The sequence below is a fragment of the Anolis carolinensis genome, chromosome 6 (assembly GCF_035594765.1).
Source record: "Anolis carolinensis isolate JA03-04 chromosome 6, rAnoCar3.1.pri, whole genome shotgun sequence".
Classification (NCBI taxonomy): Eukaryota; Metazoa; Chordata; class Lepidosauria; order Squamata; family Dactyloidae; genus Anolis; species Anolis carolinensis.
Genome location: NC_085846.1, coordinates 110,567,612 through 110,593,029, shown reverse-complemented (window position 1 = coordinate 110,593,029; position 25,418 = coordinate 110,567,612). Strand labels below are relative to the sequence as shown.

At 39.7% G+C, this 25,418-nt stretch overlaps 1 protein-coding gene across 10 annotated transcripts in view; it reads right to left on the bottom strand.

The window, feature by feature from the left end:
• kmt2c (lysine methyltransferase 2C) overlaps positions 1-25,418 on the bottom strand; it is a 204,428-nt gene that overhangs the window by 109,657 nt on the left and 69,353 nt on the right. For all 10 annotated transcript variants that reach the window (XM_062957189.1, XM_062957187.1, XM_062957192.1 and 7 more), the window contains exons 3-6: positions 18,621-18,759; positions 15,239-15,445; positions 9,318-9,463; positions 7,970-8,079 (exon numbers count right to left, since the gene is read on the bottom strand). In XM_062957189.1, the coding sequence (XP_062813259.1) occupies positions 7,970-8,079; positions 9,318-9,463; positions 15,239-15,445; positions 18,621-18,759 (602 nt within the window). The remainder of the gene's footprint in view (positions 1-7,969; positions 8,080-9,317; positions 9,464-15,238; positions 15,446-18,620; positions 18,760-25,418) is intronic.

Below are 25,418 nucleotides of genomic sequence, written 5' to 3'. Positions count from 1 at the left end.
AAAATGGCTTGGATATTCCAGAGGCTTGGATAAGCGAGGCTTGGATAAGTGAGACTCTACTGTATTATTATTATTATTATTATTATTATTATTATTATTATTAATACATTTATTATTTCACTCTGATCTTATTATTATTGCATTTATTATTTTATTCTATTTATTATTACATGTATTATTTTCCTGTATTTATTATTATTATTATTATTATTATTATTATTACATGTATTATTTTACTCTATTATTATTAAAAGGATACATAAGCACATTTATATTGAAGAAGATGAGAATAATGATTTGATAAGAGTTGATCTTAAATTTGAGCTTTATGTAAATATTCAAAAACATTTAACCTTCTGATGCCTCAATTAATGCAATTTTATTGCTATCTATTTTTATTTCTGAAATTTACCACCCTAGGCTTATACTGGAGTCAATGCTTTCCCAGTTTTTTGGGGTAAAATTAGGTGCCTCGGCTTATATTCGGGTCGGTTTACACTCGAGTATATACAGTAATTTAAATGGTGAAAAGGGAGCTCTTTTTCAAACACCTTGTATAAGCAAAGTATCAAAGCACTAGTTTTTGTGGGAGGGTACCACTGCACTCATGTCATCCTTGTGGCATTCCCATAGGCAACTGGTTGACAACTTTGTGAACAAAATGCTAGATTAGATTGTATGATCCACAAAAGCTTTTCTTCCATTCTTATAACCATGCACTCCAAAACATGTTACACACAAAACAAACAAACAAAAATCCATCAGTAATCGATATCCAAACAGTATAACACTGGAACACAACCTGTCCTCAGAAATGTTTAGATATTTACATTAACATATGATGAGTAGAGTGCTATAAGCAGGGCTCCGTCCTGGTCCCAGTTCTGTTCAACATGTTTATTAATGACTCAGATGAAGGGCTAGAAGGCATGGTCATCAAGTTTGCAGACGACACCAAATTAGGAGAGATAGCCAATACTCCAGAAGACAGGAGCAGAATTCAAAACGATCTTAACAGATTAGAGAGATGATTGGCCAAAACTAACAAAATGAAGTTCTGCAGGGACAAATGTAAGATACTCCACTTAGGCAGAAAAAATGAAATACAGAGATACAGAATGGAGGACACCTCCCCAATCTCTTTGAAAGATACAGAATGGAGGACACCTCCCCAATCTCTTTGAAAGCTACAGAATGGGGGACACCTCCCCAATCTCTTTGAAAGATACAGAATGGGGGACACCTCCCCAATCTCTTTGAAAGATACAGAATGGGGGACACCTCCCCAATCTCTTTGAAAGCTACAGAATGGGGGACACTTGGCTCGACAGCAGTATGTGTGAAAAGGATCTTGGAGTCCTCATGGACAACAAGTTAAACATGAGCCAACAATGTGACATGGCAGCTAAAAAAGCCAATGGGATTTTGGCCTGCATCAATAGGAGTCTAGTGTCTAGTTCCAGGGAAGTCATGCTATTTATTTATTTATTTACAGTATTTATATTCCACCCTCCTCACCCCAAAGGGGACTCAGGGCGGATTACAATGAACACATATATGGCAAACATTCAATGCCAACAGACAAACAACATACAGTATAGACACACACAGAGGCATTTTAACATTTTTCCAGCTTCATGATTCTGGCCACAGAGGGAGCTGTTGCTTCCCCATCTACTAGTGGCTGTACTTCCTCATTCCTTTCCTCGTGTTTTGCTGGCAGTTTTATGGTGTTGTAAATTAGATAAATTAGCCTCCCGCATAAAGCGTACCTAAATTTCCCTACTTGACAGATGCAAATGTCTTTCAGGGCTGCATAGGTCAACAGCAAGCCGGGCTATTTAATGGTTGGGGGCTTAACCCGACCCGGGCTTCGAACTCATGACCTCTCAGTCAGTAGTGATTTATTGCAGCTGGTTACTAGTCAGCTGCGCCACAGCCCGGCCCTCTATTCTACCCCTCTATGCTACCCCTCTATTCTGCCTTGGTCAGACCACACTTTTGTCCAATTCTGGACACCACAACTGAAGGGAGATGTTGACAAGCTGGAATGTATCTAGAGGAGGACGAGGTTGGGAGAACAAGCCCTATGAGGAGTGGCTTAAAGAGCTGGGCATGTTTAGCCTGCAGAAGAGAAGGCTGAGAGGAGACATGATGAGGGCCATGTATTAAGATGTGAGGGGAAGTCATAGGGAGGAGGGGGCAAGATTGTTTTCTGCTGCCCTGGAAACCAGGGCGCGGAACAATGGCTGCAAACTACAGGAAAGGAGATTCCACCTGAACATTAGGAAGAATTTCCTCACTGTGAGAGAGAGCTGTTCAGCAGTGGAACTCTCTGCCCCAGAGTGTGGCGGAAGCTGCTTCTTTGGAGGCTTTTAAACAGAGGCTGAATGGCCATCTGTCGGGGGTGCTTTGAATGTGATTTTCCTGCTTCTTGGCAGAATGGGGTTGTGGACTGGATGGCCCGTGAGGTCTCTTCCAACTCTATGATTCTATGATCTCTGCTGAAAAAGAGGTAATGACAAAATGGCTTTGAAGTGAGCGTTTCTGTGTGACAGAATCATCTCAATCCCAAATTCCAGGATGATTGTCTCTAAAAGAAAATTAATGGAAATGTGTGTGTAGAGGTGTTGGTGTTTTATTTATCACTACATTTTAAGTGTCTATGTGTTTCCTATTCAGATTAATAAGGCAAAACCCCTCTCCAAACTCATGATAATATGCTAATTCAGAGCTTTGAGAAAACAGTTTTCCGAAGTGCCAGCATATAAATGAAGCTTATTGTGGAAATCCCACCAGAAGCATAAGTCCTTGTCTGTGCCTCTGATGGGTCTTTCAAGCTTTTCTATTTGTATTTTTGTGCCTTCTGTGTCAGCTTCTCTCTGGATGCCTTTGTCCACTCTGTCTTTTTGCAAAGCATTTAAGGCTTTCAAGCATCTGTTGTAATTCTGATTTTATACAGCATCAAACAGTCTTTGAAATTTCTTTACAGCCACAACCTCTCTTCTAACATTCTAGTACTCTGACATACAAAATGTAGAGTTCAAGGCAGAGCCCTTTTCCACAGCATAACATCATTGAAGTTACGAGAAAGAAGTGAAAACTATTATAGAACTGCCTCTGCTTTCCTGCTTTATTGCCAAGAGTGTATTCACACAGAATATTTTCTACAGGACATTCTTTGGGCACTGAACTAGAGCAACACTTCAAGGAAGAGGAAAAAAAAAGAAGGGCTGGTAAGGAATAAATCTATTTTTCTTCTTGATGGATACTGCCAACAGGTCCTGAATTAAACAAACCCATACTGCTTGCAACTGTAAAAGAGTCATGTAAAAGAGTCGGCTTAATTGGAGCGAATGGAATATTATGTAGACTACAACAACAAGGCAGTCAAAGGCAATCTCAGATGGTGCTTTGTTGTTCAAGCTTATCAAAATGAACAGAGGTGGAATAACTAACTCAAATAAAGAACCACTTGACACACACACCCCAAATTTAAGTTTCATTTTATATTTTGTATTTCTATTTCCTACTTTGCAAACTTGGGCAGTCAGTTGCAAGTGTTACTTAGCCAAGTTATACATATTTCTGCAAGAGTAATATAAGGTAAATGTTTCCCATTGGCATTAAGTCTAGTTGAGTCCGACTCTGGGGGTTGGTGCTCATTTCCATTTTAAACCAAAGAGCCGGCATTGTCCGTAGACACCTCCTAGTTCATGTGGCCGACATAACTGCATGGAGCGTCATTACCTATTGATCTACTCACATTTGCATGTTTTCGAACTGCTAGGCTGGCAGAAGCTGGGGCTAACAACAGGAGCTCTCCCTGTTCTGCGGATTCGAACTGTTGACCGGTCAACAAGTTTTGCAGCTTCACGGTGTAACCCACTGTGCCGCTGCAGCGCTTTAAGAGTAATATACGCATGCTTTTAAAATTAGGCCTTCTGCATCTATGGTGAATTCCCAATGTTAGATTGAGATTTTACTTCGGAAGAATAAGAAATCTGCTTACTTTTTAGCATTAGATGGTAGAATGGAGCCTCCTCAGACTCAGAAGTAATTTAACAAATTCATGGTGATACTCCATACTATTCATGAACATTTTAACACTAACCAGATAACAACAATGTTTTAGTTATTGCAAACATCCTTGAAGCAGAAAACTGTGGGTTGGCCAATCATCTTGATTAGTAAGAAAAGCACTGTATATCTCTCAAAATAAATGGAATGCTCTAAAACAGTGGTTCCCAACCTGTGGTCTGTAGACCACCAGTGGTCCCCAAGAACTAATATATGGTCGGCGGCCTCACAGTTACTACACCACTGCAACGAGAGTGACTAGACTCACAAAACCCTCTTATAGTACCAAGGTAACGGGGATGTCGGGAGGGGAGAGGCTGACTACCCATGAACGGCATGACAACAAGCCTCCTGACTGCTGCTTCTCCTCCTCCTCCCTCATTCCATGTGACGCCTGGAAGCGGGGACGCCTTGGTGTCGTCGTCTTTAAGTCCTGTTCCTGGGGTTATTTGGGATGCTGATTCCGAAAATTGCATTTGCTAGACCCCATCAGCTCTAGATTATTAAATATGGTTTTCTGTGGGTGAGCAGATATTGACTACTGGATGGCATATGTTCTGTATCAGAAACTAGAGCTGATGTGGTCTATCCAATGCAATTTTCTGAATCAGCACCCCAAATAACCACATCAAATCTAAAGCTGACCAAAAACAGATTCGTAACCATTTTGGGACTAATGTTAGAGAGTGGTCCTGGTCAAAGTGGTGCCTGGTTAAGTGGTCCCTGGTCAAAAAAAGTTTTGGAAACCACTGCTCTAAAACAAGGGTGTCAAACTTATTTTCCTGGATGCTTCCATCAGCCTTAAGGTTGCCTTTAAAGAGATGCTGAATCCATGGACGGAGAATCTGTAGCTACAGAGGGCCAACTATGATGTTTTTACATAGTGGTTCTGTAGTTTTATCCAATTTGGGTCCCCAGATGTTATTAAAAGATAGCTCTCGTCCCTTTTGATTATCCACCATGTGGACAGAGGATAATGAGAATTGCAATCCAACAGAATCTGTGGCTCTGAGGTTGGAGAAATGTTAAAGGACATCACATCCACAAGCCTTGTATCTAAATCCAAACTCCATTATCCTGACTAAACAGAATAAACAACAGCCTTCCAGATATTCCTGTATCACAACTCCCATCAGCTCTATCCATATTGCCTAATGGTGAGGAATATAGGAGTTCTAGTCCAGCATCTGAAGGAGGGCTGCATGAAACAACACAGTGGGCCAGATTTGGCCCGTAGACCTTGAGTTTGCCACATGTGCGCTAAAAGAAACCATAGAGAGAGGAGCTACGGAATTGTCAATACAAAATAAATGATATTTACATGCTCAGCAATTCTATAATAAATACTTTATCAAAGGGAAGAGAAGTTTGGCGCATAGCTACAATTAACAGGAGAGATAGGGGCCGGGCTGTGGCGCAGCTGGCTAGTAACCAGCTGCTATAAATCACTACTGACCGAGAGGTCATGAGTTCGAAGCCCGGGTTAGGTTAAGCCTTTGACCATTAATAGCCCTGGCTTGCTGTTGACCTATGCAGCCCCGAAAGATAGTTGCACCTGTCAAGTAGGGAAATTTAGGGACGCTTTATGCGGGAGGCTAATTTACAACACCATAAAACTGCCAGCAAAACACGAGGAAAGGAATGAGGAAGTACAGCCACTACTGGACGGTGAAGCAACAGCTCCCCCTGTGGCCGGAATCATGAAGCTGGAAAAATGTTAAAAATGCCTCTGAGTCTGTCTAATGTATGTTGTTTGTCTGTTGGCATTGAATGTTTGCCATATATGTGTTCATTGTAATCCGCCCTGAGTCCCCTTTGGGGTGAGAAGGGCGGAATATAAATACTGTAAATAAATAAAAATAAATAAATATTGTCCTCTTTATTACCTGCTCTTTTGTTCTGGGACTGTTTTAAAAAGGCTTAATGCCTTTTGGCCACAGACTTCTGAGTTACCATATATTGTTGCAATCTGTCTTAAATGGTATTTTATAAAAAGATGTGGTGCATGAATTCAGAGTGCTGACATAGAATCCATTCAATAAGTAAGCATACACAAAATGCATACAGCAAATATTCTAAGTGAGGGCTGTGTGAGCATCACCACATCAAACTCCTCACAAAAGGCACATTCAGCTTGGAAACACACTGAGCTTCATATATTGCAAACATTTGACGGACTATTTGAAGCAGGCTTCTCTAAATGTGCTCCAGCCAAGTGCCACTTGTCCATGCAGAAATTCCAGCTGCTTTGTCCTTCAGCAGAGATCTGCTGTGTGATAGCACATGCCAGTTATTCACTCGAGCAACACAAAATAAAATGAGTCTCCATTATCAACAGAACAGATATTGACAAAACCATGCTACTTGTACAAGCTATCAAGACAAGATGGGAGATTGAAGGGAAAGTCAATAAACAACCTTCTGATGCATATTATAGAGAGAAAGTATGTTGTATGCCTGAAAAAAGGCATACTGATATTGATGCTTAGTACAAAAATCCTAAAAGAAAGGTGATTGATAATGAACAACAGTGATTCGGAGAACAGATGTGAGACATACTAAGGCTTTCGCTTATCATCTTATTGAAAAGTACCTGATACAGTAGAGTCTCGCTTATCCAACATAAACGGGCCAGCAGAATGTTGGATAAGTGAAAATGTTGGATAATAAGGACGGATTAAGGAAAAGCCTATAAAGCATAAAATTACATTATGATTTTACAAATTAAGGACGAAAACATCATGTTTTACAACAAATGGACAGAAAAAGCATGCACATTAACGTTATATAGTAATTACTGTATTTACGAATTTAGCACCAAAACATTGCAACATTTACTACAAAAACACTGACTACTACTGCACTGGATAATACAGAATGTTAGATAAGTGAAGGTTGGATAAGCGAGACTCTACTGTACTTGCAAAACATGTCCAAGAAATTTTGAAGAAATAAGACTTTTTTTAAAAAAGCTCTAAACAACTTTTATTTCAATTGATTTCAATAGCATCTAAGAAGGGCTCAATTCTAGTTTCAATGTAGTCATGAATAATGAATAATATAATTGTAATAATATGATAATATACTACAATAATAGAATATATATATATATATAAAAATGTAATGTGCATAATTCTCATGGAGTAAACAACAAAACCACTGGACCAAATAACACCAAATTTGGCCACAAAAGACATAGTCATCCAATCAATCTGCAGGTGGCAGTGTATCAGCAAAAATGGCTAGGCGTGTCAGTGCTGACACGCGTGTCATAGGTTGGCCATCACTGCCTTATATCAACACTTTCTTTTATAGGACAACCTAGAAGCATTTGCCAATGAAATACAGTGTTCCCTCACTACTTTGCGGTTCACTTTTCGCGGATTCGCTGTTTCGCGGTTTTTCAATAAACTCTAAAAGACTATTATAAATCATTAAAAATTACAATTTACAGCCTAAGGAAGGGAGGCAGGAGAAGCCAAAGGGAGAGAAATGGAGCCCAAGCGGCAACGGGAGAAGAAGGAGGCAATTTATCAACACACGATTGGTCGATAAATCTTGACATAGTGTATAACTACTAAAATAATGTATAAATATTAAAATAAATATAGTGTCCCTACTTTGCGGATTTTCACTTATTGTGGGTGGTCCTGGAACCTAACCCCAGCGATAAGTGAGGGAACATTGTACTATCCCCCCTTTTCTCCTTTTATTTGCTTTAGCATCCAAACAAACACTTTAAAGACAGAAGTCGTACAAATGAAAACATGCCTTGAAATAATCAAGTCCACCAATGCATTAGCAGCGGGCTCTGCATTTCTGACCTCTTACACCGGAGGGACAATATAAAGGATTTGCAGCCATATGATCTCAATTACTTTGAACTCACTTTTGTGCTCCCTGAGACAACAGCTTTGTCCACGTTCACTGGTAGCTGCTCTTCAGTCTGGCAAACGCCCAGCGACCATTCCGCACAGCGGTGATGAGCCCAGCAGTGGCCTGCCGCAAGATGACCAGCAAAGAAATGAATTAGAGCTACACCTTTTACCAAAGACTACGTATTTATTCACTTCAGAGATGAAGACAAATTAAGGCAACTTAAGATAAACAGACAGAATTAACAGGAGATATGCTCTCGATATTTCTTTATAAGTAAAGGTAAAGGTTTCCCCTGACATTAAGTCCAGTCGTGTCCGACTCTAGGGGTTGGTGCTCATCTCCATTTCTAAGCCGAACAGCCAGCGTTGTCCATAGACATCTCCAAAGTCATGTAGCTGGCATGACTGCATGGAGCGCCGTTACCTTCCCACCAGAGCAGTACCTATTGATCTACTCACATTTGCATGTTTTCAAACTGCTAGGTTGGCAGAAGCTGGAGCTAACAGCGGGCGCTCACTCCGCTTCCCGGATTCGAACCTGCAACCTTTGGGTCTGCAAGTTCAGCAGCTCAGCACTTTAACACACTGTGCTTTGTAAGAACTGCCAATTACCGATTCTGTTTGTAGGAATTGATCGATGATCACTTATACCAAGACAGAGAAATAAGAGTCCTTTTTCCAAGAAGCAGAAACCCATTATGTTTATATTGAATACTTCAATATATTATACATTAAAGATTAGGTTCTGTAGCTCAAAAATGGATTACATTTCATTTTATTCTTCTAAAATATTATAGTTTGTGTCTCTTTTTTATTGTTTCCTGCATTATCCACATTTCATAAACCGATATAGAAGGCTGTGTACCGAAAAAGTAGGCACATGTTTAAATAAAATAATGTTCATTCCAAACCAATAGACTTCACTGGTGGGAAAATCAAGGCTTTTATGTTAAACAGCTGAATGCTGCAGTATTTTCTAAAATAGTAGCACAATATAAGTAATACAGAATGGTATAATGTGGCAAAATAATCCAGAAATGTAAATGTATGTGCTGGTGGCATACAAAAATGCAGGCTACAAATTAATACTAAATTCTAGACATTTCCATGCAAAATAGGTATCTCAGACAGTGAAGACTGAAATCGCCATGTGTTGACATCTTATAGAGCTGCAATCCATTGGAATATACAATACAAGGCCAGGAAGACCAGTGGTCATTTCAAGGCAACTTTAGAATGTTCCTTTGTGTACAATTATAGTACAAAATACTTCACCACCAAATATAATATAATGAAATATATTACTTAATAGTAGCTGCATGTTGTTCAGTTCTAAAAAATCCCAAAGCAGTACATTACCTGTGGGCTCAAATAAGGCTTGGACATCTATGTCATCTGGTAAGCCAACCATTCTGAGTTCATCCCAGAACTTGACTATCTGATCATCAGGAGTAGTTTGAGTGCTTATACTTGTACAAGGTGTTATACTCTGATGAGACTTCTCTCTGCATCAAAAAAGAAAAAAAGAGAGATTTAGGTAGGTAAGTGCAATTATCAGGCTGCAGTGAACTCTTTCAAAATATTTTGAAAAACATAAAGGAATGGATGTTTCAGATTTCCCAGCCTATCACTAAGATAATTTCATGCTAACCCTAAATTAACTAGCTTTTTCATCATATGGTATTGTCAAATACTGTCAATTGTTCACTTGAGTCAAGTAATACATTCAACAATAGAATGTTCTTAAGCAACTCCAGTTCATGCAATATATTTGATCATGTTATCGGACAAAATGAACTATCAGTAATAAAAGGTAAAGGGTTCCCCTTGACATTACATCTAGTCATGTTTGACTCGGGGTTGGGGCTCATCTCCATTTCTAAACCAAGGAGCCAGCGTTGTCCGTAGCCGGCTCCTAGTTATGTGGCCAGCATGACTGCATGGAGTGCCGTTACCTTCTCGCCGAAGCAGTACCTATTGATCTACTCACATTTGCATGTTTTTGAACTAATAAGTTGGCAGAAACTGGGGCTAACAATGGGAGCTCACCCCATCCCATGGATTCGAACCACCAACCTTCTGGTCAGCAAGTTCTGCAGCCTAGCAGTTCAACCCATTGCGCATACATTTTTAAATAAATATTCCCCACTATCCATGTCAAAATGCCATTTGAAATGTTACAGGATTTCAAGCTAAGTATAGAGATATTAAAGCGATGAATATTGGGGGGATAATACTAATAATAAAATTTATTTATACCTGGCCCCTTCTCCCCAGAAGGACTCGGGGCAGCTAGAGGTGATAATCAGAAAAGTTATGAGATCATGGAGTTTTGCTAAACAGTTAAAGTACAGCAGTTTAGAACTAACTTTTTAGTAGGTTTTTACTTCTTTGCATTGACTCTGGTTGTACAGTTGTGTCACACTAAGATTGGGGTTTCAAGACTGTTAACAGTTTGTGTGCCATTTCAAACCCATGGTTTAATAATTCTCAATGAAAAATAAAATAAAGGTGAAACAACTTCATTTGTCCTTTTTTTGCAAAATATATAATTATTTTATATGAAGACACTGAAGTACATATAATATATTCACTGTTTCCGCTATATAAAACAATTGTACAAATGCAAGTTATCCCCCTTGATGATATCGACATAATCTAGCACTTTAGCCCAGTTTCCTACAGATTTTATTCATGATTTTATCATGATATATTGTATGTTTTTTTATAACTTGTTTTATTGTTGTTTGATTTGTTTTACTGCTTGTTTTTATATTGTCATGACCGGGCTTGGCCCCATGTAAGCCGCCCCGAGTCCCTTCGGGGAGATGGGGTGAGGTATAAGAATAAAATTATTATTATTATTATTATTATTATTATTATTATTATTATTATTATTATCAACACAACGACATTGTATGGCACAGCAAACAAGCTAGATATGCTGGATTTCGTTTCGCAAAATCACAAGTCGAACACTTCCCAAGTGTCTAGGACTGTGTGATGTATTTTCTGATGATGTGTGCAGATCCCAGTAGGGTGGCCTTTTGCAGTTGGCAGATGGTGATTTTGTCAATGTCTATTGTTTCCAAATGCCGGCTGAGACCTTTTGGCACGGCACCCAGTGTGCCCATCACCACCGGGACCACCTGCACTGGTTTCTGCCAGAGTCTTTGAAGTTCAATCTTGAGGTCCTGATAGCGGCTGAGTTTTTCCTGTTGTTTTTCATCTATGCGACTGTCACCTGGGATGGCAACATCAATGATCCAAACCTTGTTCTTTTCCACAACTGTGATGTCTGGTGTGTTGTGTTCCAGAACTTTGTCAGTCTGGATTCGGAAGTCCCACAGTATCTTTGCGTGCTCATTCTCCAATACTTTTGCAGGTTTGTGATCCCACCAGTTCTTTGCTGCTGGGAGGTGGTACTTGAGGCATAAGTTCCAATGAATCATTTGGGCCACATAGTTGTGCCTCTGTTTGTAGTCTGTCTGTGCGATTTTCTTACAGCAGTTGAGGATATGATCAATGGTTTCGTCGGCTTCCTTGCACAGTCTGCATTTTGAGTCATCAGCTGATTTTTCAATCTTGGCCTTAATTGCATTTGTTCTGATGGCTTGCTCCTGGGCTGCAAGGATCAGGCCTTCTGTCTCCTTCTTCAGGGTCCCATTTGTGAGCCAGAGCCAGGTCTTCTCCTTATCAGCTTTTCCTTCAATTTTGTCAAGGAACTTTCCATGCAGTGTTTTGTTGTGCCAGCTGTCAGCTCTAGTTTGTAGTGCGGTTTTCTTGTACTGGTTTTTTGTCTGCTGTGTTTTGAGGAGTTTCTGATTTTTGACTTCAATCAAAGCAGGTTCTTCACTTTGCTTGACATATTCTGCCAGGGCATGTTGTTGTTGTTGTTGTTGTTGTTGTTGTTGTTGTTGTTGTTATTATTATTATTATTATTATTATTATTATGGGTACATTAAAAACAAAACTGGAATAGGTACTGAATCATAATAGAGGAAGAATTAAAATAGTAGTACAGATGTCCCCCACAATTTTCCCTACCTAAATTCCATTTTAATTCAATTTTCACCCTAGGAAACTTTGTGCTGCGTACAGTATGAATCATTGTCTCATTCAGGTCAGGCTGAGTATGAACAAGTGCTGTCAATTTAGTAATTAATGTGTATAAAAGAAATTTGCATTCATGCTTAAGGTCAAACTGACACAAAGCGGCAGAAAGTAAAAGAAACTAGAGCTATACAAGTGAAAAAATATCTACAGAATTCTGAGCGTAATTATATCTTGCAGTCATTCAGATTGCCCTTAAAAACGATCCACCTTAAGTCCCATGAAAAGGCTGCTGTTCTTTGTTATTGTTTCATTTCCTCTTTACGGCTTCGTTCGACTGGCGGCCGTCCAGGATGAGCCACCAATCAGGAAAGTCCAACACAACAATCGCTTTAGTACCTAAACTTGGAGGCCAGCCAGCATGGCACTTGGGCAGGATTACATCACCATCCCCAAGGGACAGCGTTGGGGAGCCGTTCCAAGCGAAATTAATTCTGCACTTTCACATGGGCTACACAAGGCGCTACTCATCAGCCGGCCCAGCAGAATCCAAAGAGCAGCAAAGGAGCCACTTAAGGAGCCCAGGGTCAAAATGGAATAGAATAGTCTCTGCTACGTTTTAACAACCTAGTGCGCTACACACGGAGGAGCATACAAAAGAACTTCAATATTGTATCGCTCATAAATACATTTTCCAATATGGAATAGTCAATAACACAACTTCTCAAAATATCCCACTGATACAACTACAGTAGAGTCTCGCTTATCCAACATAAACGGGCCGGCAGAACGTTGGATAAGCAAAAATGTTGGATAATAAGGCGGGATTAAGGAAAAGCCTATCAAACGTCAAATTTTGTTATGATCTTACAAAATTAAGCACCAAAACCTCATGTTTTATAACAAACTAGCTATGCCCGGTCACGCGTTGCTGTGGCGAAGTATGGTGGTATGGGAAATAAAGTATTGAGGAATTGGTGGTAGTTGAATCCCTTCTTATTAGCCAACATATTCACTTATCCAACCTTCTGCCGGCCTGTTTATGTTGGATAAGTGAGACTCTACTGTATATTTATAATCTTATATTATCTGCTTAGAACTGGATTATATGAGGCCCCTTCTACACAGCTGGATAAAATGCACACTGAAGTGGATTATATGGCAGTGTGGAGACAAGATAATGCAGTTCAAAGCAGATAATATAAGATTATAAATGGGTTATATAGCTGTGTGGAAGGGCCTTGAGTCTATACTGCCATATAATCTGGTTCAAATCTGATAATCTGTATTTTATAGGCAGTGTGGAAGAGGCCTAAGTGAGGCCTAACTCTGCCTGTCCCCTGGGCTGAGTGGGTTGCTAGGAGACCAAAATTATTCCTCTCCCTCTAATTAGGACTTTATTTTTCTTTTCTTTTTGTTGTATCAACCTAGAGGCATGGATGAGGGGTTGTGCTGTCAATTGTCAAGGTTGTGGGGTGTTTAGTTTTGTTGTTTTGTCCGCTGCCGTGATTCCATCACTCTTTTATATATATAGATAGATAGATGGAAAGAAAAAGCAGTTCAATACATTTTGTAGAAATTAGTGTTCCCTCACTACTTCACGGTTTGCTTTTTGCGGATTCGCTGTTTCAAGGTTTCTCAATAAACTCTAAAATAATATTATAAATCATAAAAAACTACAATTTACAGCCTAAGGAAGGAAGTAAGGAGAAGCTAAAGGGAGATAAAAGGAGCCCAAGTGGCAATGAGAGGAGAGGAAGGCGATTTATCAACACATGATTGGTTGATAAAGACTTAAAATAGTGTATAACTACTAAAATAATGTATAAATACGAGGGTTATCCAGAAAGTAGATTATGTTTTAGAATTAAAAATGAACAAAGTATTGGAGAAAACATTTACCATATGCAGTTGAAAGCCACACCCAAATACAACTTCTCAACGTAGTCGCCATTCAAATCTAGGCACTTATCATAGCATGAATGAGCTTGGAAACTCCTTCCCCACAAAACTCTGCCGCTTGTGTCTCAACCAGCCAGTCACCCCTTCCCACAGCTGCACATCATCACCCAAACACTGTGTTGAGGTTGCAAGGGGCAGAATTTTGCGGGGAAGGAGTTGCCAAGCTCATTCATTGCTATGATAAGTGCCTAGATTTGATTGAGAAGTGGTATTTGGGTGTGGTTTTCAACTGAATATGCTAAATGTTTTCTCCTATACTTTGTTCAATTCTAAAACGTAATCTACTTTTTGGATAACCCTTGTATATAGTGTCTCTACTTCATGGAATTTTATTTATTGTGGGTGGTCCTGAAACCTAACCCCCGTGATAAGTGAGGGAATACTGTACTGTGTGCTCTGGGTGTAAGTGAACTACAACTCCTACAAATCCCTCCGAAGACCTCCAGAACCTTTTGCTGGTCATGGGGGGTTCTGTGTGCCAAGTTAGTTCCAGGTTCATCGTTGGTGGAGTTCAGAGTGCTCTTAGATTGCGGGTGAACTATATATCCCAGTACCTACAACCCCCATAAATCATGGCGAATTCTCCCCAAACTTCTCTAGTATGTTCAGTTGCTGATCAATTCCTCTGTTTGCTGTGTGCCATAGAAAGGAATAGGAAATGGTTAAGGGAGAGGCAGGGGGCGGGGTTATGCAAATTCTACAGCAATGGAGAGAGTAAGAAACATTGGGATGTCTGTGGTGGAGGAAAAACAGGAAATCCAGGATGAAATTGTCCCCGTATGAAAGCCTTCACTTGGGTGGTGGGCAGTCTGGTGTTTGTTGGAGGACATTGGCAGGGCTCTTGGACATGTTCACGGTGCTCGCTATAACCTGCAATGTCATTGGAAGGAGGGTCGTTGGTGTCTCCTGAACTGTGGGAGCTACAGCTATTTGTAGAAGTAGGAGCTTGTGTGTGTAAGTGGACACCCCAGTCACACACACACATGCATACATATTGTCACTTTTATTTTGTGTATAGATTTGTATTTTGCAATCTCAATCACCCCAAGGTGCAGATGGAGATCAGTCAGATTCACATGGTTTGATTTTGAATCTTAGACAAAAGTCCAAAGATATCGAATAACTAACATTCCCCAACTTTTTTCACTAAGGACGTGTATAAAACCATTCAAACCCACCTATCAAAATATTTTCTTCAGAGTACATTAATTCATAAGTAGACAGAAGATGAAGCATTCATTTTGATAAAAGTTAGAAAGACTTACTTCCTCTGTCCTCTTGATTTGTGCAGGTCTGAGTTCTGCCTTGGAGTACTCTCACAAATGCCATCATGGCTGTCCCCAGTTTCACTCTTATTTAAAGGCTGGCTGCTCCATGGCGCAAGAAACCCTGGTGTTGGACAGTATTGTTTCAGTTCTCCTTGTCCTAATGAACTTCGCTCCCCACAGTAGCAAAAGGCGCAGAGCCGGTCACTGATAAAGAGGCAGAAAAACGTGTGGGAACGTCAGAAACCAGGTAAAAATAATGTAAGCAATTATCATCAAAAGAAATTTCACCATCCAAAATACCCGTAATATTAAATTTTAGTTGGTTTTAGTTTAAAATTGAGCTCAATTAGAACTCTGTGGCTGGATCTACACAGCCGTATATCCCAGTACAGTAGAGTGTCACTTATCCAAGCTAAACGGGCCGGCAGAAGCTTGGATAAGCGAATATCTTGGATAATAAGGAGGGATTAAGGAAAAGCCTATTAAACATCAAATTAGGTTATGATTTTACAAATTAAGCACCAAAACATCATGTTATACAACAAATTTGACAGAAAAAGTAGTTCAATACACACTAATGTTATGTTGTAATGACTGTATTTATGAATTTAGCACCAAAATATCACGATACGTTGAAAACATTGACTACAAAAATGGCTTGGATAATCTAGAGGCTTGGATAAGCGAGGCTTGGATTCGTGAGACTCTACTGTATCTGTTATTTGTTTTGAACTGCATTATATGAGTCTACACTGCCAGATAATCTAGGATAAGCAAATAATCTGGGATCAGATCCCGGGATATAGGGCAGTGTAGATCCAGCCTGAGTCTCTGGAAAACTACCAAAAAATTTAAGTATGGTTGTTTCTCAAATTTTCTGCAGTGGCACAATGGGTTAAACCCCTGTGCTGCTGAACTGCTGACCTGAAGGTTGGCAGTTTGAATCTGCAGAACAGGGTGAGCTCCCATTGTTAGCCCTAGCTCCTGCCAACCTAGCATGTTCGAAAACATGCAAATGTGAGTAGATCAATAGGTACCGCTTCATCGGGAAAGGCAAAAAGATGCTCCAAGCAGTCATGCTGGCCACATGACCAGGAGGTGTCTACAGATGTAGGCTCCTCAGCTTGGAAATTGAGAAAGAGCATCTCCCCAGAGCCGGACATGAGCACCGCATCCAGAGCCGGAAATGAAAGGAGAAGCCTTTGCTTTTGTCTGTGTATTTGTCTCATTGCATGTCATTGTAATGAAGGCCTGTGTCTGTTTGTTCTTTCTCCCACCCTGGACACTATTCCACAGATATATAAACCCCACTTGTCTAGTTTCTAACAGACCTCACAACCTCTGAGGATGCTTGCCATAGATGTGGGCGAAACGTCAGGAGAGAATGCTTCTGGAACATGGCCACACAGCTGGGAAAACTCACAGCAACCAAAGACTAGATTTATTTTATCAATTAAGAAATTGAAAAAAAATTCTGGAGTTTTCTTCACCAACACACAAAACTTTAAAGTCATTTTACTTCAGTTGGATGAAAGTTAGTGGAAAATAAATGATTTCTCTCAATTAGTATCAAGTTTTTAAAAATAGAGTAGTTTTAAAAGTGGGCCAAGAAGAAATGTCATCAATTAATCACTTTGTATTTTATTGAGATAAGAACAATTGGGCTATTATTACATTTAATTATCCTGTACTGCTCTAGGCACTGATAAATGGATTACATTTAATTCTACTTTTACTAAAATCCACAATTCCACTGACCGAGTTATTTGTGAATAAACTTTTGTAATTTGTAGAGCAGGCTTTCGACAGCTTATGCTTTAGGCGGATTAAACAACGGATGTTTTAAATAACTGCACTCATGCTCATTTCTGAAGTGTGTGCTTTTATATAGAGAAAATAGTAATCAAATTCGATAAAAGGCAACAATGAACTCTAGAAATACAGATTGGTCAAAAGACAACGTAGCACAATAAGAAGTTTCAAGCACGCACTTCTTTGAATACAGAGACAATGCTGAAACTTCACAGAACAATAACTAACTCCACCTGATCGCATCACGATTACAGAAAAGAAGTCAGCTATTCTTTTTGTTCTCCTGTATGTAAATAAAGGGAGAGATATGGCAAAATGCCTAAGTGCTCAACCACTTTCAAGAACGTCTTCCATTTTTTCTGCACAGACAAAATACTCTCAAATGCACAGAATAATGGCAAACCAAAGCTTTAAAGTAATTTTAAGTGGTTTTGACCCCTAACAGAAGCAAAGATAAATGTAACAGTTTTATATGAAAGGGACCAGCTGATTAAATTCCAAAATACAATATTCTATTGAAAGATATGAAACAGTCTCAGGGACTTTACATATCCTACATCAAAACTTGGATTAATTGTTGTTAGGGAAAGCCTTGAATTTTTTGTGTGTGCCAGAAGTGATTTGAGAACATACTGCAAAGTTGTTTCTAGTGTGAGAGAATTGGCTGTCTACAGAGAAGTTGCCCAGGGGACGCCCGGATGTGTTACCATCCTGTTGGGAGGCTTCTCTAATGTCTCCGCAAGCTAGAGCTGACAGACAGGAGCTCACCCCGTCTCATGGATTTATTTATTTATTTATTTATTTATTATTTGCGGTATTTATATTCCGCCCTTCTCACCCCAAAGGGGACTCAGGGCAGATCACATTATACACACATAGGGCAAACATTCAATGCCCATAAACACATCAAACAGAGACCGAGACAGACAGACACAGAGGCAATTTAACCTTCTCCTGAGGGGATGTTCGATTCTGGCCACAGGGGGGAGCAGCTTCTTCATCATCCACTCTGATGGCACTTCCTCATTCCAAGTCATAAATTAGTTAAACTTGCCTCCCCACTTTTTTTTATAAGTGGTACCTTATTTCCTACTTGATAGATGCAACTATCTTTCGGGTTGCTAGGTCAGCAACGAGCAGGGGCTATTTTTTATTTTTAATTGACGGGTGCTCACCCCGCCACAGGCTGGCCTCGAACTCATGACCTCATGGTCAGAGTGATTTACTGCAGCTGCTCAACAGCCTGCGCCACAGCCCGGCAACCTTTCCGTCAGCAAACCGGCAACCTTTCCGTCAGCAACCCAACCTTCAGGACAGCAGTCCAGCCAGCACGAGGGTTTAACTCACTGTGCCACCTAAGCCTTGAAATGAATGATAGACTGCTGGATTTCAAGTGAGAGGTATGAAGAGTATGTTCATTTAAGTCTTTTCCCATGCAAAACTGTAACACCTCAGCTGTCAATTCAGGCTGATATTTCAAAGCAGGATCAGGATCCAACATCCTCCGCACTTTTTGTTGAGGTCCCATCTCTTCCCACAACACTAGCCCAATACTGGCATTTCTAACCTGGTTTTTGCTTCAACACCAACAGAGGCAACAGGGCTTGCAGGTTCCCCAGAAACTGAGCTCTGAAGAGTTTGTGTTAGCTTCTTATCACCATCCTCTTCAGCTTGGGCTTCCTCCTCTGGAGACTGTTCCTTGATTTCTGTTGGAAAGGGAGAGTTATTTGGTCACCCATTTCAATGTCAAATCACCTCCAAAAATAAGACCTATCATGATTTTTCAGCATTTCTGAGGATGCTCAAAATATAAGCCCTATTTCAAAAATAAGCCCTAGATATAGCTCATTTTAAAAGTCAACTTGGAAAAATAAGACTGCCCCTGAAAACAAGCTCTAAAGCATCTTTTGGAGCAAAAATTAGTATAAGACCCTGTCTTATTTTGGGGAAAATAGGGGTAGCTGAAATAACACTATAGAACACACACATTAAGTATACTCTCCATATTACTGATATTTTAAATGTGTGGTGTAGAAATTTATTTGCTTGCTTGTTTATTTCACCCTGACAAGTTCCAAGAATGAGTCCCAGGGCATACAGAAAGACACACAACCCTCTATATAGGACTAGCTGTGCCCGGCCACGCGTTGCTGTGGCGAAGTCTAATGGTATGGTAAATAAAGTATTGAGGAATTGGTGGTAGTTAAGGTCAAGGGTAAAGGTTTTCACCTGACATTAAGTCCATTATAAATGGGTTATATAGCTGTGTGGAAGGGCCTTGAGTCTACACTGCCATCGAATCCAGTTAAAATAAGATAATCTGTATTTTATAGGCAGTGTGGAAGAGGCCTAAGTGAGGCCTAACTCTGCCTGTTCCCTGGGCTGAGTGGGTTGCTAGGAGACCAAGTGGGCAGAGCTTAGCCTTCCAACTGGCAGCAATTGGATAAAAACAATTATTCTTCTCCCTCTAATTAGGACTTTATTTTTCTTTTCTTTTTGCTGTATGAATGTAGAGGCATGGATGAGGGGTTGTGCTGCCAAGTTTAGTGTTTCTGGGATGTGTAGTTTTGTTGTTTTGTCCTAGGCCGAAATTTCATTACCCTTTTATATATATAGATTATAGGGGAGCTGGCAGGAGGAGCAGTAAGCAGAGAAAACCACTTATGTAAACCTGCTTCTGTGAGATCATTGCAAAAGTGAGTTCTCACTAAAGCAGTGGTTCCCAACCTTTTTTTGACTAGAGATTCGGGACCACTTTGACCAGGGACCACTCTCCAACATTAGTACCAAAAGAGCTACAAATCAGTTTTTGGTCAACTTTAGATTCGGTTATTTTCGGGTGCTGATTCAGAAAATTGCATTGGATAGACCACATCAGCTCTAGTTTCTGACACAGAACATATGCCATCCAGTAGTCGTCATCTGCTTGCCCACAGAAAACTATATTTAATAATCTAGAGCTGATGTGGTCTATCCAATGCAATTTTCTGAATCAGTGCCCCAAATAACCAAACTGAATCTAAAGTTGACAAAAAACAGATTCATAACCCTTTTTGGGGCAACGGATTAGTAATTGTGACCATATTTTAGTTCCGGAGGACCGTGGACCGTGGATCACAGGTTGGGAATCACTGCACTACAGGATGTTAACATGTACCATAACTAACAACATTAATACAATTTTAAAATAGCTTCTAAATGAAGATTGCAATAAACTATTTCAGATGACAAAAGAGCCTGTATTGGTGGCAGCAACTGCTCCAGAGCCACGAGATTAGGAATTGCTTGAAATGATACCCACAAAACCATGTGCTGAATCAAGATGCTGAATGAAATTACGCAATTACTCTATATATGAAATTTCTAGTATGAAGATATTTATCCCATAGTAGCAAATTAAAACAAACTGGATCCCAATACAGTAGAGTCTCACTTATCCAACATAAATGGGCCGGCAGAATGTTGGATAAGCAAATATGTTGGATAATAAGGAGGCATCAAGGAAAAGCCTATTAAACATCAAATTAGGTTATGATTTTACAAATTAAGCACCAAAATATCATGTTATACAATAAATTTGACAGAAAAAGTAGTCCAATACGCAGTAATGCTATGTAGTAATTACTTTATTTATGAATTTAGCACCAAAATATCACGATGTATTGAAAACGTTGACTACAAAAACATTGACTACTAAAAGGCAGACTGCGTTGGATAATCCAGAGCATTGGATAAGTGAATGTTGGATAAGTAAGACTCTACTGTATAGGATTTTCAAGCGAGACTTAAGATTTGGTCTCATCAAGTCAGAGGAGCAAGTAGGCTGAATTAAATAAGAAAACATTTACTAGTCCTCATCTTATCAAGGCAAATATATCCTATTTGTTATTTCAAAACATTGTTTTATGTTACCGTAATACTTCTAGCCAATCAAATCCTTTGATGGTTTACATTTTTTAGAAGTTCGTCATATATTTTTTAGAATTAACAGTACCAAAAAACGTGTACAAAATCAACAAAACGCAAAATTTTAAAAAACACAGGAGAGCATGTTATCAATATAAATCAGAAAGCCTATTCATGTAAATATCCTAAAATACATTAAAACACCCATCTGAATAAAAAGATTTGTGCCTAGCATTCAAAAGAGCACTACGTATGAGAAGGCACAACACAACAGAAGCACATCACAACTGACAACCTGGAGAAGAGTCTCTGATAAGGATAATAAAGACTGGGTGGCTAAATGTGGAAAAACATGGTCTTTCAGATAACCTAGCCATGAGGCACTTAGGACTTTGAGATCTTTTAACCACAGCACTTTGAAGTGGGGACAGAAGACAAAGAACCTGTGTAATAAAGAGCACACACTTCTCAATTCTAGTAAGAACCTCACTGTTCGGTTTGGGGCCAGAAGAAAAGTTTCCACTTAGAAAGATAATCACACATTGCAGTAATCCAAACAGCAGGCAACCTGAACATGGAAAATTGTGGCAAGGCTTTCTCAGTCCCAGGATGGGCACCTGCAGTGAAGGCAGAGGCCAATTTTCACCCCTCTAGTGAGCCACAATTCATCACTTTGAGTTGAAAAATTAGCCAATAATTACAATCAAAAGTTATTCCTTTTTGATTGCCAGATTTAGCAGCACACCTGCCATTTTTTGTGGTAGTAGAGGGTTTCGCAAACTAAATCCATGTCTTTTTGAAGCCTCTACCATGTGGTGAAAAATACCCTAACATTTTTGAAATGTGGTATCTAGGGTCTTTTCAGTGGATGGGGAAAAACTAAGAGGTCACAAGAAAAATTCAGGAAGGGGGTTACTTGTGGCGCATAGTTAGCACAATTATCACCACCCTCTAAAAGATAGAAAGGAATTAAGGGCAAACACCAAAACATTCTGAATACCACACATCTCAATATATAAATACAGTAGAGTCTGACTTATCCAACGTTCTGGATTATCCAATGCATTTTTGTAGTCAATGTTTTCAATATATCATGATATTTTGGTGCTAAATTCATAAATACAGTAATTATTACTACATATCATTACTGTGTATTGAACTACTTTTTCTGTCAAATTTGTTGTATAACATGATGTTTTGGTGCTTAAATTGTAAAATCATAACCTAATTTGATGTTTATAATAGGCTTTTCCTTAATCCCTCCTTATTATCCAACATATTCGCTTATCCAACGTTCTGTTGGATAAGTGAGACTCTACTGTAATGCAATGAGTGGATTCATCTTGAATATAATTTAAATGTACTCCAGGACAGGAAGCACCCCTGTATTTAACCACCACACTCCAGTCCAAGTTAAATCAGAAAAGCAGTTTATTGAAGATTATATAAAAAGCAGTTCAGCAAAAAAGTAAAAACGTCAAAGTCTAAATGTATGAAATAGTCCACAAGATTCAAGGTAGAAGAGTAGTTTCAAAAGCACACGAATACAAAAGAACCAGGATACACAAGGCAGCGTAAAATCCAGTACAAAAATCCAGGAACAATCCTTCAAACTTGGAAGCATGAAACATGAACGATTGAAGACATGGAACTAGAATTCCCTTAGCAGTCTTGACTAAGACTTGGCAAGAGACGTTGCCTCAATTACCACCATTGACCAGATTGCTGAAAAATCACCCTGGCCTCTCTAATATACACATGAAATCATGCCGTTTTCCCTGACTACCTGATACCGGCTTCTACTCTAACAAGCGCTGTGACCTTTGGAGATTCTACTGAGCAGCTCAGAGTTTATGAAAACTAAGTCTCCTATCTATCAGCTCATTATCCTCTCCACCTAGGATTTCATCCTTTGAACTAATTTCAGTCTCTGGCCTTTCTTCTCTGAGAAAGACTTCTCAGCAGCATCTGGGCCCCTCTCTGGAATGTAGCCTTTACCAGTTGCTGGAGACACAGACCACTCAGTTTCAGGACTTCAAATCTCATGCTAACTCGCAGGCCCATGATCCACATTCTCAATGACATTAGGAGCAGGCACAATCATGGGATGAATTACAACATTAAATGTACTGTCCTTCACTCAATTTTAACCTCAGGTCCAGACACCAGTTCAGAATTAGATGAAAAAGAGAATATACCAATCACATATTAGTAACTCTATTGCCTCCACTTTGAATAACCTTTACCCACAGTTTTATGAGAATAAAAATGGAGATAAAATAACTCTGGAGAGTATAACTGACAAAGAGCAAAGCAATAATCTCTAGGGTCCCCTTCTACATTCAACCACCCACACAGAAACATCACTCCCCCAAGTCCAGAAGAATACTACATAGAAGTACAATTTTATAAGGAATAAAAGATAACTCTGTAGACTCTGACAGCATTACTGCCACAGGACAGAACAATATTCCCTCTAAAGTACTTTTAGATAAATAATCCATTGCAGTACAGTTCCTCCAACCTTGATCTCACACAAACTATATTTTGTTTGATGGTATAAAAAGCCAAAGGGAGATCCAAAAGAATTCAAAAGGGTTGCTTGTCCAGCGCTCTCTCAGCAATGATCAATCCACACAGGGTGGAATAATACAGTTTTCATTCTAAAAACTGACCTAAACTCTGACTGAAATGGATCTAGAAATCAGATCCAATTGGAACTGATTTGGATCCCGGGAACTGGATGGCAACTGTCCTTACAATGACATAAAATGTTGGCTGATAGATTACAATTGTCTTCTAAGTAAAGATCAGATTTCTGAAAAAAAACAGTCCTTTAATGAGACTAGGATGATTCCTCTCAAGAAAAGATGTGGTCTCCTGGACCCAGCCAGACATCTATTCTCTTAGTTAACTTGATAATCTTAATTAACTTGGAGGATCAGGAGTTAGGAACCACTGGTCTAGACCCAGGGAAGTCATGCTACCCCTTTATTCTGCCTTGGTCATACCACACCTGGAATATTGTGCCCAGTTCTGGGCACCACAATTGAAGGGAGATGTTGACAAGCTGGAATGTGTCCAGAGGAGAGTAACTAAAACGATCAAGGATCTGGAGAGCAAGCCCTAGGAGGAGAAGCTTAAAGAACTGGGCATGTTTAGTCTGCAGAAGAGAAGGCTGAGAGGAGACATGATGAGGGCCATATATCAATATGCGAGGGAAGTCATAGGGAGGAGGGAACAAGCTTGTTTTCTGCTGCCCTGGAGACTAGGACGTGGAACAATGGCTTCAGACTATAGGGAAGGAGATGCCACTTGAACATTAGGAGGAACTTCCTAACTATGAGAGAGAGTGTTGGTCGAAGGCTTTCATGGCCGGGATCACAGGGTTGTTGTATGTCTTTCAGGCTGTGTGGCCATGTTCCAGAAGTATTCTCTCCTGACGTTTCGCCCACATCTATGGCAGGCATCCTCAGAGGTTGTGGGGTATGGAGAAAACTAAGCAAATAGGTAAATATATATCTGTGGAAAGTCTAGGGTGAGAGAGGTCAGTGTGAATGTTGTAGTTAATCACCTTAATTAGCATTGAAAAGCTTATCTGCTGTCTTCTTCCTGCCTCTGGGGCATCCTTTGTTTAGAGTTGTTAATTGCCCTTGGTTCTGCCTGTCTGGCAGGGTATAAATAAAGTATTATTATTATTATTATTATTATTATTATTATTATTATTATTATTATTATTGGTTGATTCATGTCTGGAAATCCTCTGTTTTCAGAGTGTTGCTTTTTATTTACTGTTCTGATTTTTGAAATGCTTGACCACTCCAACAACTATCATGTCAGACTACATAGAGAAGCCATTGAAATTCATAAGCATGTGGACAATTTCAACAGAAAGGAGGAAACCATGAAAATGAATAAAATCTGGCTACCAGCATTAAAAAAACTCAAAAATCAGAACAGTAAATAAAAAGCAACACTCTGAAAACAGAGGATTTCCAGACATGAATCAACCAAGGGCAGTTAACGACTCTAAACAAAGAATGCCCCAGAGGCAGGAAGAAGACAGCAGATAAGCTTTTCAATGCTAATTAAGGTGATTAACTACAACATTCACACTGACCTCTCTCACCCTAGACTTTCCACAGATATATATTACCTCTTTGCTTAGTTTTCTCCATACCTCACAACCTCTGAGGATGCCTGCCATAGATGTGGGCGAAACGTCAGGAGAGAATACTTCTGGAACATAGCCATACAGCCCAAAAAACATACAACAACCCTATGAGAGAGAGCTGTTCAACAGTGGAACTCTCTGCCCCAGAGTGTGGTGGAGGCCCCTTCTTTGGAGGCTTTTAAACAGGCTGGATGGTCATCTCTTGGGGGTGCTTTGAATGCAATTTTCCTGCTTCTTTGCAGAATGGGGTTGGACTGGATGGCCCACGAGGTCTCTTCCAACTCT